The 14667-nt window shown below is 46.5% G+C and overlaps 1 protein-coding gene across 10 annotated transcripts in view; it reads right to left on the minus strand.

Moving 5' to 3' along the window:
* gphnb (gephyrin b) overlaps positions 1-8597 on the minus strand; it is a 108628-nt gene extending 100031 nt beyond the window's left edge. For 5 of the 10 annotated variants that reach the window (XM_048250092.1, XM_048250086.1, XM_048250091.1 and 2 more), the window contains exon 1: positions 8275-8597. In XM_048250092.1, the coding sequence (XP_048106049.1) occupies positions 8275-8398 (124 nt within the window). In that variant the 5' untranslated portion in view covers positions 8399-8597. The remainder of the gene's footprint in view (positions 1-8274) is intronic. The other 5 variants (XM_048250093.1, XM_048250085.1, XM_048250087.1 and 2 more) reach the window with 4 other exon arrangements.
* Positions 8598-14667: the final 6070 nt, after the last annotated feature.

Here is a 14667-nt window from a genome sequence, read left to right on the forward strand (position 1 = left end):
GGTGTGTGTGTGTGTGTTTGGTTGAAAAGCAGATTCATGGATCAATGCCTAAATATTCACTGCACGAAAAAAAAACAACGTGCTGCAAATACCAGTATGGAAATTGTTGGCCAATATTGTGTTGCGATTACTGGCCAGTTTTGAAACACTGGCATTCAGCAATTCTTTTGTGATTCTGATTCACTTTGCTTTATATTTATCTCTTAATAAATAAATAAATAAATGTATTATATTGTTAAAAATATATATTAATTGATTCATTATTATAATAAATTCATTAATTTGACTGCCATAGCAAAGTTGACCACTGGTTTAGCAAAGACCAAAATTATTACTTGGCCAGTACATACTGTAGGTTCATTCTTCATAGATATATATATTTTTAAATAAACAGCCTTGTCCTCGGGCCTCCTTCACTCCATGGGACTAACCTGATCTCCCCTGCGCGTCACTCCTTTTCTGAGTACAGTATCTCACATTTCAGGAGTGTCTGGATCTCCAGCAGTCAAGTAGTGAGGTCCAGAGATATTAAAGCCTCACACAGTCTGGCTACTCAACACAGGAAGACCAGCTGTGATATTAAGGTGCAATTGTCCACTCATTTGCTCTTTATTGTACTTCTGTAGCCTCTCTGAAAGCCTCCTGAATACAGCTACATGTACTCTTTAGTTATCTGTGCTGAGACAACTTACTTTTATTTCAACAAAATTTACTCATGATTACCACCTACAAAATACATGCTGATACATGTTCCATCAAGTGTAAAGCCTGGCTGAGCTACATCCCAAACCAATCTCTCTCTCTCTCTCTCACACACACACACACACAGACACACACACACACACACACACACACACACAAAATACACAACCATAAACAATTACTATGATTTTAATCCTCTACCCCATTGTCTCCTCTCCTCCTGCTCCCAAAAATGTAATGTCTCAAACAGGAGAGTGGAAATCCAACATCCTGACAGCTTGCAGCGGTCACAGAATGCCACCCCAGGCAGTGCGCCAGTCTAACAAGCCTGGGACAGACCCCACACACACACACACAGTCACACACACACATTCACACACACACACACACACACACATGCATACGTACATACACGACACACATGCATACGTACATACACAAGTAAGGATGCAGGACTACAACATTTGTCTTGTTTGCCTGCTTTAATGTGTAACACACACACACACACACACACACATAGGACATGGGCAAAAAGGTTGTCCCTGGTGTGGATCCAGATGTCGTGAGTGGATTAAGTGCTGACGCAGGCCGGACCTGTGTGTGTGTGTGTGTGTGTGTGTGTGTGTGTGTGTGTGTGTTAGTGTGTGTGTGTGTAGGTGTGTGAGGACAGGATTAGTCCAAGGGTGTGATGATGAGGATTCTGCCGGAGCAGGTGTGAGGTAAAGCCTCACGGTAGAGCCGCCGGCTCAGATGGACGGACAGATGATGACCAGCACCAGTGCTACTGAGACAGGGGCGGGGTGAGGGGGAGGGGGAAGGTCAGAGACACTGGCCAACTAGACAGCTGGGGCCTCTCTCTCTGTGCGTCCCCGTGTGACAAACAAACAACACACACACACAAACACACATGCACACACACGAACACACACACACACACAGTATCCATACATAAAACATACATACATAGTATAAGTTTACACATGTTTATACTGTATGTATGAATGTATGAAAGTATGCAAGCATGCAGATGATTTTACATGGAGTATGAGAACGATAAGTAGGTATATGGCAATGTAAGTGACTATCATGTGTTTGTGTGGTGATTTATGCCTTTATTTATTAATATATGTAAGGAGCACTGATGCCCAGTAACTCAGTGTGCTACTGTCTCACAATCTGCAGAGAATATGTGGAGAGAGGAGAAGGGATTACAGAGAACTGCAATCTCATCCATGGACAAGAACAGAACCTGTCCAGAATGCGGACACATTGCATGCTATGCATAAAACTCTCCATCTTTTTAAAGCACTTAAACACATTTACACACACACACACACACACACACGCATACTATGCATACACGCATGCACACAGGTACACACATCCACACGTCTACATGTACATACACACACACACACAAATACACACATGCACACAGGTACACACACCCACACACCTACTGTACACACACACACACACACACACACACACACACCTGGACAAGAACAGAGAGGTCATGACTTTTTTACTTCACTATTTACTATCCTCTAACTCCTACCAGGGGGAACAAACCCCTAGTGACCCTTAGCTTTACACACACACACACACACACACACACACACACACACACACACACACACACACACACACACACACACACACTATCCTCCATGCACTAAATACATAGCTAGAGAGGTGGAGGGGTCTGCAAGGTTGGGGAGAATTCAATTACCCCACTTGTTCTTTCAGGCAGGACAACCAGCAGCAGCAGCAGCAGCAGCAGCAGCAGCAACACTACAGGGCTTCTCCTCTGAGATCACCAGCACCTCATATCTAAATACCTACACACTACAGCCACATCATAACTACATCTTCAACAATGAAACCATCTAAATACCATCACAGTCATACCATAATTACAGCACTTGGCCTACCTGAATATGTACTATATATAGCCAAATCATAACCACAACAAGCATCCTATCTGATTTAAAATATCAGAACAGAACATAGCATGTTACACCAGCAAACCATTTGATTATAAACACAGCCATTAGCCATCCCATATGTACTACAGCAAATCTGTCTAAATATCTATAGCCAAACTACATAGTACTGCATATTACAGACTGCACATACCATATACTGTAGTCTCATACCAAAATATACAACCAAAACACAGGAGCTACAAAGATATATAAAATCAAAGTAGAAATAATAAAAAAAATCTTCTATACAAATGATAACAGCAAGATACTGATGTATTCAGAAAATCAGTACTCTGTGTGTGTGTGTGTGTGTGTGTGTGTGTGTGTGTGTGTGTGTGTGTGTGTGTGTGCTGATAAATGTCACGTCACATGCATAATCTGTCTGTGAGAATTATGATGCATACACATATGTGATGTGTCCTACTCAGGACACACAGCCCTAACACACACACACACACACACGGATATATTTATGCACAGTACTTTACACACCCCTAAAGGCGTAACAGGACACCATCATGTACGCCCACTCAAACACACACAGCGGCAGCACATAACTATGTTCTTGTGTGCCAGTGTGTGTATTTATGCAGCTATGTGGAAAAACACAGCAAGAGGCAGACGTAATGGCCGCGGCTGGGAACGCTCTTTCCACTTAACGCTTTGAACGGCGTAAGAGCCTAATTTAGTTCGCCTTCCCAATTCTGTGGCGATTCCGCCCCCCCCCCCCCCCCACCCCGGCATACATGTAAGTTTGGAGAGCCGCCCACGCCATTCCGAACCACCCACGGTTGCCGTGGCGAAACCAAGGAGAAGGAGAAAATAAAAGAGGGAGATACAGTATGGTGGAGGAAGAGGAGAGGGGAGTAAGGGAGAAGAGAAGAGAAGAGAAGAGAAAAAAGAGAGGGTGAGAGAAAGAGAGATAGAGATAGAGAAAAGAAAAAAGAAATGTGTGATGTCTGCGGCAGAAAGCTGACCTCCAGCAGGGCTTCCTTACTGGCAGGCTGGCAAAGTGTGGCTCCCTCTGTCTCCATTCCAAAGGACAGCCGCGTGTGGAGAGAGCAGGGAGACCTGAGTCTTTGGCACTGATATAGACACACTACATACAGTAACCATTAGTGTGACCTATGGCCTGACCTAAGGCATATTAGCCTGACCTAAGGCCTACATAGTCCACACATTAGCCTGACGTAAGGCCTACATAGTCCACACATTAGCCTGACATAAGGCCTACATACTCCACACATTAGCCTGACGTAAGGCCTACATACTCCACACATTAGCCTGACGTAAGGCCTACATAGTCCACACATTAGCCTGACGTAAGGCCTACATAGTCCACACATTAGCCTGACCTAAGGCCTGACCTAAGGCACATTAGCCTGACGTAAGGCCTACATAGTCCACACATTAGCCTGACCTAAGGCCTGACCTAAGGCACATTAGCCTGACCTAAGGCCTACATAGTCCACACATTAGCCTGACGTAAGGCCTGACCTAAGGCACATTAACCTGACCTAAGGCCTACATAGTCCACACATTAGCCTGACGTAAGGCACATTAACCTGACGTAAGGCCTACATAGTCCACACATTAGCCTGACGTAAGGCCTACATAGTCCACACATTAGCCTGACCTAAGGCCTACACACTAGGCATTAGCCTGACATAAGGCCTATACACCAGCTATAAGCCTGACCTAAGGCCTTCAGCCTTCATACACAAACATGTATGAACACACGTATGCACACACTCACCAAGCCCTGTTTGAAAGAATGCAATGTTAAAAAGCAAGGATGTGCTTTAAGGCGGGTGACAACGTGACGTCCATTATGAATTTCAACCAAGAAGCACAGCATTCTTTATTTAGTAACTGGACCCCCTGCCAGAGCTTACTCCATTCTATCCACCCATGTAAAGTTGCATGGTCTCTACAAAACATTATCCTTTCACTGCATTTGTCCTGGGGGCCATCTATTTTTTACAAGGTGAGAACAAATCCAGAAGGAGAGGCAATAGCTTTGAACAGCAAGTTCAGCTACAGTCCCAGAGAAAAAGACAAGACAGCAGTCCTATCCCCACCGCAAATTTATTTCTAGATGCTTCCGTCTCCATTTCAACCCAATTACCATTTTGTATCCACTTCTGTCGCCTTGCACAAATGGAGAGTTACCTGTGGTGATATTAAAGAGCGAAGGCTCCCTCATGAAATTTGTATCGGTTCAAATAAAAAAGAGAATGAGACCTTGACGTTTATTTATATATATATATATATATTTTTTTTTTTTTAAATTCTGTTGCCTTCAACAACGGCAACAAAATGGCTCTAGGACGCCTGCTGGAAGAGGAGCTGAGGGGGAAAGGCTTATCTGCAGAGAAGAGACAAGGCGAGCCTTCCTTCCCAACATCCCTGAGGAGAATTGATCAGGGGACGACCTGATCTGCACTGGTGCAGAGAGAAGAGAGCGAGAAAGAGAAAGACTAAGAAAGAGAGAGAGAGAGAGAAAGAGAGAGAGAGAGAGAGAGAGAGAGAGAGAGAGAGAAAATTGAGAGAAAGAGAGAGAGAGAGAGAAAGAGAGAGAGAAATTGAGAGAAAGACAGCTGACAGCACCGAGAGAGTACACACACACACACACACACACACACACACAAACACCAGAGTGCCTTCCCACACCACAAGTGCCTTCCAGCCCGCTATCCCTCCCTCTCTAGGTCAACACACTGATACACAATTACACACCAGGTTTTATGGCTTGACTGGGATCCATGCCATTTCAATTCTCATTCACTCTACCACCTCCACCACCACCTCCACCAACACCATCACCACCATCACCACTCCCGCTAACAAGAGGAGTAGAGGGGAGCAAGGAAGCAGGGTGTGGAGATGACACACACACACACTTTCCTGGGAGCCCATGGGAATACCCCCAAGGTTCCGAGCCTGGTTTGATTGAAAGCGGAGACAATCAGCCCTTTCTTTCCACATGCTGTGTCCGCCGTCCAGCCTGTCCACCCCTGGTACATCACAGGTCACTGGGATGAATATGGACAGCGGGCCATCCACCCACCCCTCCCCTCCCCTCCCCCCTCAACCCAGACCCAATCTCCTGCTTCCAGCACCACCCCCCCCCCCAGTCCTGCTCTCCCACATACCGTTCATCTGTCTTGACAGCGAACGCGACGCGTCCTGGCGTGCCGACGGCTCGTCCACTGTGATGGAGCAGTAGCAACAGCAGACCTGGCCTGCTGTGATTACATTTGGAGATCCATAGTCTATGACCTCCAAAGATAACACAAAGAGGGGGGTACGAGTGTGTGTGTATGTGTGTGTGTGTGTGTGTGTGTGTGTGTGTGTGTGTCGGGAAAACAAAAATATGTGAGTGTATGTAGGCAAGTGTGAGCATGTTTTATTGCTTTCACATACACATGCACATCTCTGTGTGTGCGTGCATGTATGTGAGTGTGTGTGTGTGTGTGTGTGTGTGTGTGTGTGTGTGTGTGTGTGTGTGTGTGTGTGTGTGTGAGTGGCTGTGTGTATTTACATATTGGCATGGCTAATTTCGGTGCCTTTTTCCTCTCTTTCCCACTCTGCTTTGGAGGCTTTGACTTGAAGCAGACTGATGCTCACCTGAGCGCCACTGAGCTGTGCAGCACTGAGCACAGCAGAACCCAGGCCACGGAGCGCACTCACCTATTCCCTCTCGGCCAGCACCGAGCAAATACTCCACTGGATGTGGATGCTTTAAAGGTCAGGTGTTGGCAAGGGGAGAATTTTTCCGCTTTCTGATGTTTCTGTTTCGAGCAGTGTTTACCATTCAGGGTCCTAGGCTCACCTCTCTCTCTCTCTCTATTTCAGCTGACATTAACAGGGACAACAATTCCAAATACCAAACAAAGCAGAGTCAACACTGACAACTGTCTGTCTGTGTAATGTCAACATAGAGGAAAAGGCGGTTTTTGGTGGTGGTGTGTGTGTGGGTGTGTGTGTGTGTGTGTGTGGGGTGCAGTGCGTTCAGCTGACTAATAACGGAGCCTGAAATGAAGGCGTCCTCATGCCGCAAAGACTTGCGTCGTGGGAGGCGACGCGCGGTATCGTGTGCATCCAACAGTATCATCGTTAACATCAAATCCCCGTCGTCGCCCACGCTCGCACGTTGCCAGGAGAGGGAGTGTTTGTGGCCGGCGGCGGTTCAGTGCTGCACTTGCATGTGATTGACGCTGCGTTTCAGCACCACAGTCAGTGGACAGCGCTCACCCAATCCACACACACGCGCGCTCTCTCTCTCTCGCTCTCTACTTCTCTTTATGTATCTCTCTCTCATTCGCTCGCTTGCTCGCTCCCTCCCATTGCGTTAAGGGAGAGGCGGAAGGAAGGAAGGAGAGAGAGAGAGAGGTGGAGAAGGGGGAGTGGGGTTTCCCTGTCAGCTATCTGGAGCTACAGTCTTTCCTCCATTGCTACACATTACCACTTCCCAATCAGATTTTCAGAACTGGGACTGCCACCTTCGTGAGCTTAATAGCGTTTTTTCCTCAACTGTCACTACACAGTGAGATGCTAAAATGGAGAGGGAGACCACAGACGAATGACATACCTTTCCAACCATATCAGCTGCATACTCTCACTCGCTCTCTCTCTCCCTCTCTCTCAAGCTCAAATACCCGGTGAAGTCATTACTTAAACGTACAGCTAGATCTCTGTGGTCACAGAAGAACATGCATGTTTCGTAAAGGCGTTTTCATCTCAGGAAAAATGTCAATGTGCAGTCACGAATCCTAGTGTGGCTCTGAATGTCGATGTACCCCCTTCATTTTCACAGCAAACACACCGTCAGGAAATGTCTGCATGAAGCAGAATGGCATGCACCGAACACAACTTGCATTCAGTCCACGATTTTTTCCACCGAGCCTCGGTCGTGTCTGTAGCCTACGTTTCAACCGGCTGGCTCCATCATTCACAATTCAGTCACATATCATTCACTGGCTCGTGCTTCACGGAGCATCTCGCTATTAACGCACGTAGTTAGTGCTTAAGACCCACATTGTCTTCCTTGGCAAACGTTGCAGGACTCGTTGCTGTTGGAGATAAAAAAAAAAAAAATCTGCTGCGGTCAGCCGCGTGCCGGGTCAATGCGCGAGCGTGCTCTCAGCTCAGCGCACGCTCAAATGTCAATTTTGGCATTTGACAGGTGGACATCGCAAATTAATAATTCAACAGTCCGAACTGTCTCTGCCACTGAAAATGAGACACTAATGTCACGATACACACATTAACAAGAGAGTTAATAAATAATGACCGCGTTTTTTGGAAGATTTGCTGGGATTATTTGAAACATTTTTTCCTGTGCAAATAGAAGAGAGATGGCTTGTAAATGAAAAAGAGAGACGCTGACCGACGGCACCGGAGCTGTAACGGCGGCAGGGGATGGATAAGCAAGGGGAGCGACCAGCGAATCGACACATCAGAGAAACCGACAAACAAACCAGACGCTAGAGCAAGGGACGCGCTGAGCCGCTAGCACGGAGAATTTGCCATGTCTCACCGAAACGCAAAAGGGCGACATTCAGAGGAAACGGGCATTTACCTGTGAGGACGCCGACCCGGATTTGGTGGTCGTGGTTTGTTAAAATCATCCCGTCTGACGCCATGTTCACCAGCGCTGTAGCCCCGCACTGAGAACTCACGGCAGACCCGAATGCCGATGGCATCGAACTGTGCAGGAGGGAGGGGAGGAGGGGAGAGGTAGAAGAGGGGAGGAGAGATGGAGAGCGAGGGAGAGTGAACTAAATGGAGGGAGAGAGAGAATGCGAGATGGAGAGAGAGCAAGAGCAGTCTAGAGCAGTTGAGCACCTATCTTGCCGCGTCTCCGACCACACATCGACAGATATAGCAGGCAGAGCGCGCATTGCCTGGATGCGGGGGCCGTTTAAAAGGGAACACATCACTCAACTGGCTGCCTGCCACGGTTGTAGTGTGTATTCCAGATTCATTCCTATGGAGAGCTCTATTGATTTCCTGCAAAGGGGTTTCAAGAAAAAAGACAGGCTTTCAGTTGGGCTAATGTCAATCGGCCCCCTTTTGCGTCACCATGTTGACGTCGAGAGAAGGGATCGTCTGTGGAAGAGCTCTCTTAGGATGAGGAAAAATCCTTTGCCCCTTCATGTTGGTTAGGAAAGGAAGAAAGCAAAGAGATGTGCACAGTCTGACCTGTAAAAATGCAACCACATCCTTAGGCAAGAGGCCCATGCAGCTATTTATAGAATGGCGCATAATTCCTCTTGTTTATTCTCGCGGAAGGAGAGAAAAGCGAGCCATCCTCCTGCTCTCTGTTGCAGAAATGTATCAATATCCATTATTAATGCACACACGTGCCTGTGCACACACATAACGCGCTTACTCACTCGGTCCCCAGCGCACCCACACACATCCCGTTTCCATGATGAGAGGAAGTAGGCTAACACATTCTGCTTGGGTGCTCACTGACTTTAAGCGACAGGAAGAGGCTCCAGTCTTTACTGTATCACACTGCAAAAAATGAATTCTAACCAAGTGTTATTGATCTTATATTAAGATTAAAAAATTTGGTATTGTTTTTAGTATGAAAAGACTTACCTAGCGCCCTCTCAAAAGATCATTTTGACTTAATTTAAGAAGACTTTAACTTATTTTAAGGAGTCTTATCAAGACAAATTTGCTCAACGCACTGGCAGACAAATTTGCTGGTTTTTAGGACAAATTTGCTTAACTCACTGGCAGACAAATTTGCTTGTTTTCAAGATGAGATGTCTTAAAATAAGTCAATGTTTTTTTTAAATTAAGTCAAATGATTTCACAAGAAAGCTCTAGGTAAGTCTCACACAATACCAACTAGTTTTTTTTATCTTGATATAAGATTAATAACACTTGGTTAGATTTTGTTAGATAAACAGTTTTTGCAGTGCAGGCTCTCTGCCCTCGTCCAAGTGGGTTTGGGACACTTACAGACCCATATTTCCGTGTGTGTGTTAGAGTATGTCTGTGTGTGTGTGTGTGTGTGTGTGTGTGTGTGTGTGTGAGAGAGAGAGAGAGAGAGAGAGAAAGTCTATGTGTGTGGGTGTGTGCCATGATCCTATGCATGTGACACCTGTCTATTTTGTGCAGCTTGTCACATTGGTGCACACCATAATAACCATCTTCTCTTCAATTATTCTTTTTGCATTAAGCCCAAATCAACCTGTGATCACACATTTGACTGACCAGTGGGGAGGCTCAGCACACACCTGAGTTTCTATTAGAGCTTTAGGTTGCTTAACACGGGGAGACTTGGTGAGACATTTTGAAAGGGGAAACGGCTCTGTTCACCTCCCATTCAGTTAGCCTTAGTCTTTAAGGGGTCTTTTTGAGATATACACCAATGAGGCACACTGCATGCACAAGGTGGTGTTTTGATAGGATCTTGACAGCATTGGCGATTTAATATGAAAACCATAGTGTTGTGCTGGCCTGCATTGGATGCATATTTAATCTCAGTTACTGTTTACATGAGCTTACTGCAAATCTAGTAACCATCTGGATACTGGAAGCAGTGTCCTTATGTGTTGCATCGCAAAGACAAATCACTGGTTGCGTTTCCTAAATAGTTTTCAGTCCTTTCCTCACTCTCAAGCCAATCCCTTTTACTGTCCTGTTAGAACAATATATATTGAGTTGAAGAATACATGTGGCATATTCCTTATTCTTAGGAGTGGAAATGTAGAAGGAGTGGAATAAAAGTCAAGACTGATGACTGATGAGTTTAACGCATTCAGAAGCTTATTAGCTCATTCAAAGTTTTATATTTATACTGACCTTTAACTCAGCTCAGTGAATGTTGTGCAGCTGTTGACTGAACTTCTCCCAGTATCTAATGCAGTCGTTATGAGACAGAGGTGCACCATTGCAGTGGTGTAGTCCTTCATGAAGTATGCAAAGTTGTATGTATGTTGCCAACCAGCAGTGGTACCAAAGACAGGGCCAGGCCCAGCAGGGATGTGATATCCCCTGGGTTCTATTTTGGTGCCACTCCATTTCAGAAACTCTCTCTCTCTCTCTCTCTCTCTCTCTCTCTCTCTCTCTCTCTCTCTCTCTCTCTCTGCAGGTGGGTGTCAGTGTGCAGACTGGTGATTCTCCAACATAACCAGCCAAGCAGAAGGGTGCAGGGGTGGTTCTGGGGAGAGTGTGCCCTGGAGGGGCAGGGTATCACTAAGGCCTGAGGCTGGAGACGGGGAATGGGATGGGAACAGAGTAGCTGTGGGGAAGGGCGGGGGTGATAGGAATGGGGTAGAGAGGTAAACAGCTGGAGCCAGGGAGGACCCCAGCTGGAGTTAATGTGTGTGTGTGTGTGTGGTGTTCACTCTCTCTCTCTCTTCCTCTGTGTGTGTGTGTGTGTGTGTGTGTGTGTGGTCCTCTCTCTCTCTCTTCCTCTGTGTGTGTGTGTGTGTGTGTGTGTGTGTGTGTGTGCAGTATTCTCTCTCTCTCTCTCTCTTATGTGTGTGTGTTTATGTGTGTGTGTGTGTGTGTAATGTTCTTTCTCCTTCTCTCTGTCTCTCTGTGTGTGTCTGTGTGTGTGTGTGTGTGTGTGTGTGAGAGAGAGAGAGAGAGAGAGAGAGAGAGAGAGAGAGAGAGAAAGGGGCCTGAAATATCCCACTCACAGCTGGGTTCTTGAAAGTATAATATGTGTGGGTGGACATGTTTTATGTGAGCATTATTTGTATGTGCTTATGTGCTTGTGCACTGTGCACTTGTGTGTGTGTGTCTTTCTCTTTTTGTGTGTGTGTGTGTGTGTGTGTGTGTGTGTGTGTGTGTGTGTGTGTGTGTGTGTGTTAACTCGCGTGATTCAAGACATAAAAAGATAATGGGTCTTTTGGGTGACTCTTATATAAGATGATAACCAAATTTGGTTCGCGAAGGCTAACGCGGTTTCTTCACATTGACTACTACAGAATATAACGACGATTAGGGTAGTAAATCCATAGAGCACAGCTTTTGATGCTGACGTGAACAAAGATGTATGCTTTGCCAATTCACTTTCAGGGCTTTGAGGAGAGAGACAGGGAGCTGTGGAGTAGGAGATGGCTTGTGTTGGATGTTTGTATTACGCAAGAGAGACAGAGAAACAGGGACCGGCAGACCAGCCGGGCATGAGGGAGCCCAGGCAGGGTCTTGGGTTTCAGCAGAACAAACACACACACACACACACACACACACACACACACACACACACACACACACACACACACACACACAGAGAGAGAGAGAGAGAGAGAGAGAGAGAGAGAGAGAGAGAGAGAGAGAAAAGAGAGAGAGAGAGAACAAACAAGTACACACATACACACAAATACACCAGACAAACTTAACCATTAGCCAGGTGACACAAAGCAGAGAGTACAGTGGCTGCAAGAAAAAAAGAGAGAGAATGAGAGAGAGAGAGGAGGAAGAGGAAGAGAGGAGAGGGGGATGACGGCCAGGCTTGGGAGAGTAGGAGTCCTGAATCACCAGAGAGCCGTAAACCTTTAAGCCGCTCCAGTGATGCCAAGACTGCCTTTATTCCTGAAAAGAGAGAGAGAGAGAGGAGGGAGATAAAGGGAGAGAAACTGTGAAGAAAGGAAAGATACAGAGTGACAGAGGAAGGATAGAGGGAATACAATAAATATGAGTAGAAAACATAAAGAATGTGAAAAGATTCATACGTTCATAAACATAATCATGTGCAGATATACAAATTGGGCTAGAATTTTTACTGGGCAGTGCTGTGTGAACCCGCATGCATGGAATCAGAGGAACAAACACCAGATAGTTACAACAACCTATTACTAGAGGATACTCATAATACTGCACGCGTTCATTATTAGACTGATCTCCTTGTAAGGAACAACTATACAGATGTAGAGAGAGAGGGAGAAAGAAAGACATAAAAACTGTTTTGGTGAGTACCATGTCTCATGCTCAGTGCTTTGCTTCATGTTCAGTGCTATGTCTCATGCTCAGTGCTATGTCTCATGCTCAGTGCTTTGTTTCATGTTCAGTGCTATGTCTCATGCTCAGTGCTATGTCTCATGCTCAGTGCTATGTCTCATGTTCAGTGCTATGTCTCATGTTCATATTGTGTGGACAGAGTGGGCCTAAGCCATGACGACATAGTGACGAGAACATCCCGGCCTTTTTCTGCCACCTCCAGCATATTTCAATTGAGCCCCCATCCCTCTTCCCACCCTCTTATGCAATACACACACACACACACACACACACACACACACACACACACACACACACACACACACACACACACACACACACACACACACACACACACACACACACACAACACCACACACCCACACACACACACACACACACACATTCACAAATGCACGCACACACATGCACACAAACATGACACACAAACAACACACACACACACACACACATCAAGAATCCAGCAGAATCTCTCCCATCAAATCTGATCCGGCTGTTTGGCGTCCTGCTGGGAACTCTCCTGGCTTACTCCAACAGCCGGAGCCGCTGCTGCTGGAATGAGAAGCCCCTCATCTCCCCAACATATCTCCAGCTGGCCCAAGCATCGGCAGGGAAACATACACATCCAAGACACATGCACACACAAACACACACACAAATACTGTACACAAACACACACACACACACACACTTGTTCTCGTAGCTTTGCATCTACGGCTGGCCCGGAATTATTCGGGAATGCCACTCACTTCTGGAGTGTCAGAGTCTGGATCCAAAGAGGAAGTGCCCCGGACCTCTGGGACCATGACAACGGGTCAGAGAGGCCGTCCAATGGAGTGTAAAAGTGTGTGTTAGTGTGTGTGTGTGTGTGTGTGTGTGTGTGTGTGTGTGTGTGTGTGTGTGTGTGTGTGTGTGTGTGTGTGTGTGTGTGTGTGTGTGTGTGTGTGTGTGTGTGTGGTATTGGCCTGTTTGGGGCCACAGTCAGAGATATTTTAGGAGGCTGGCTCAATGCCACAGAAGTTCTCAATGAACTCAGTGCATGGCCGGTGGAGTGGCAGTGACATCATAAGCTCTGTGGTCACTATAATGAACTAAATGGCGTTTGGTGAAGAAGAGGGGGTGGGGTCGGTGGGGGCAAAAGGAGCTGACCATTAGTTGGAAAGACCCCGGGAGCACAAGCCAACACGCCATGCAGACACACACATGCACACACACACACACACACAAAGAAAAGCATGAACAAACAAACACACACACACAAACACATGAACAAACACACACTGAAAAAGCCCCCCAGGTCCTTTGCGTCAACCGTGTAATTGGCTGCTAACGCAGAAAAAAGGGAAATCTAAAACACAGCGATTTTCTGCCTGAACGAGAGTAAACGGCCGTGAGGTAGTCACAGACGCAGCACCCTACCATTGCGCCCCCAACACCCCCGGCTCATATGTCTGTGGCAATTGTTCAATACTCCTAATTTCACATACGTTTTGGAGATAGGGATCGGACGCCCCACGGACGAGAGATGGAGAGTGAGATGAATGGAGGAGTGTGCGGAAGAATGGATTGGTTCCGGCATCTTCTCTCTTGATCTTCTTCCGTCTGCCCTGGAGCGGTATTGGGTGAATGTGTGTGTGGCGGGGCCTATGTAAAAACATCCAGCTCGGAATCACACACACACACACACACCATGCACATGCACTGACACACCACACCACACACACACACACACACACACACACACACACACACACACACACACACACACACACACACACACACACACACACACACACACACACATATATTCCAACAGACTTTTACATTCCGTACCGTCCCTACGCAGACACAGTTTATCCACAAGGCAAAAAGAAGTCAGATCAACCTCCATTACGATCAGCTTTTTGTGGAGGGGGCGTTCAAGCCTTGTTTCCCCAGCAGGGATGAAGTCAAGAGAGGACAGCTGCTTTGCGCAGGTGTGTGT

Source organism: Alosa alosa, chromosome 8 (assembly GCF_017589495.1).
Source record: "Alosa alosa isolate M-15738 ecotype Scorff River chromosome 8, AALO_Geno_1.1, whole genome shotgun sequence".
Lineage (NCBI taxonomy): Eukaryota > Metazoa > Chordata > Actinopteri > Clupeiformes > Clupeidae > Alosa > Alosa alosa.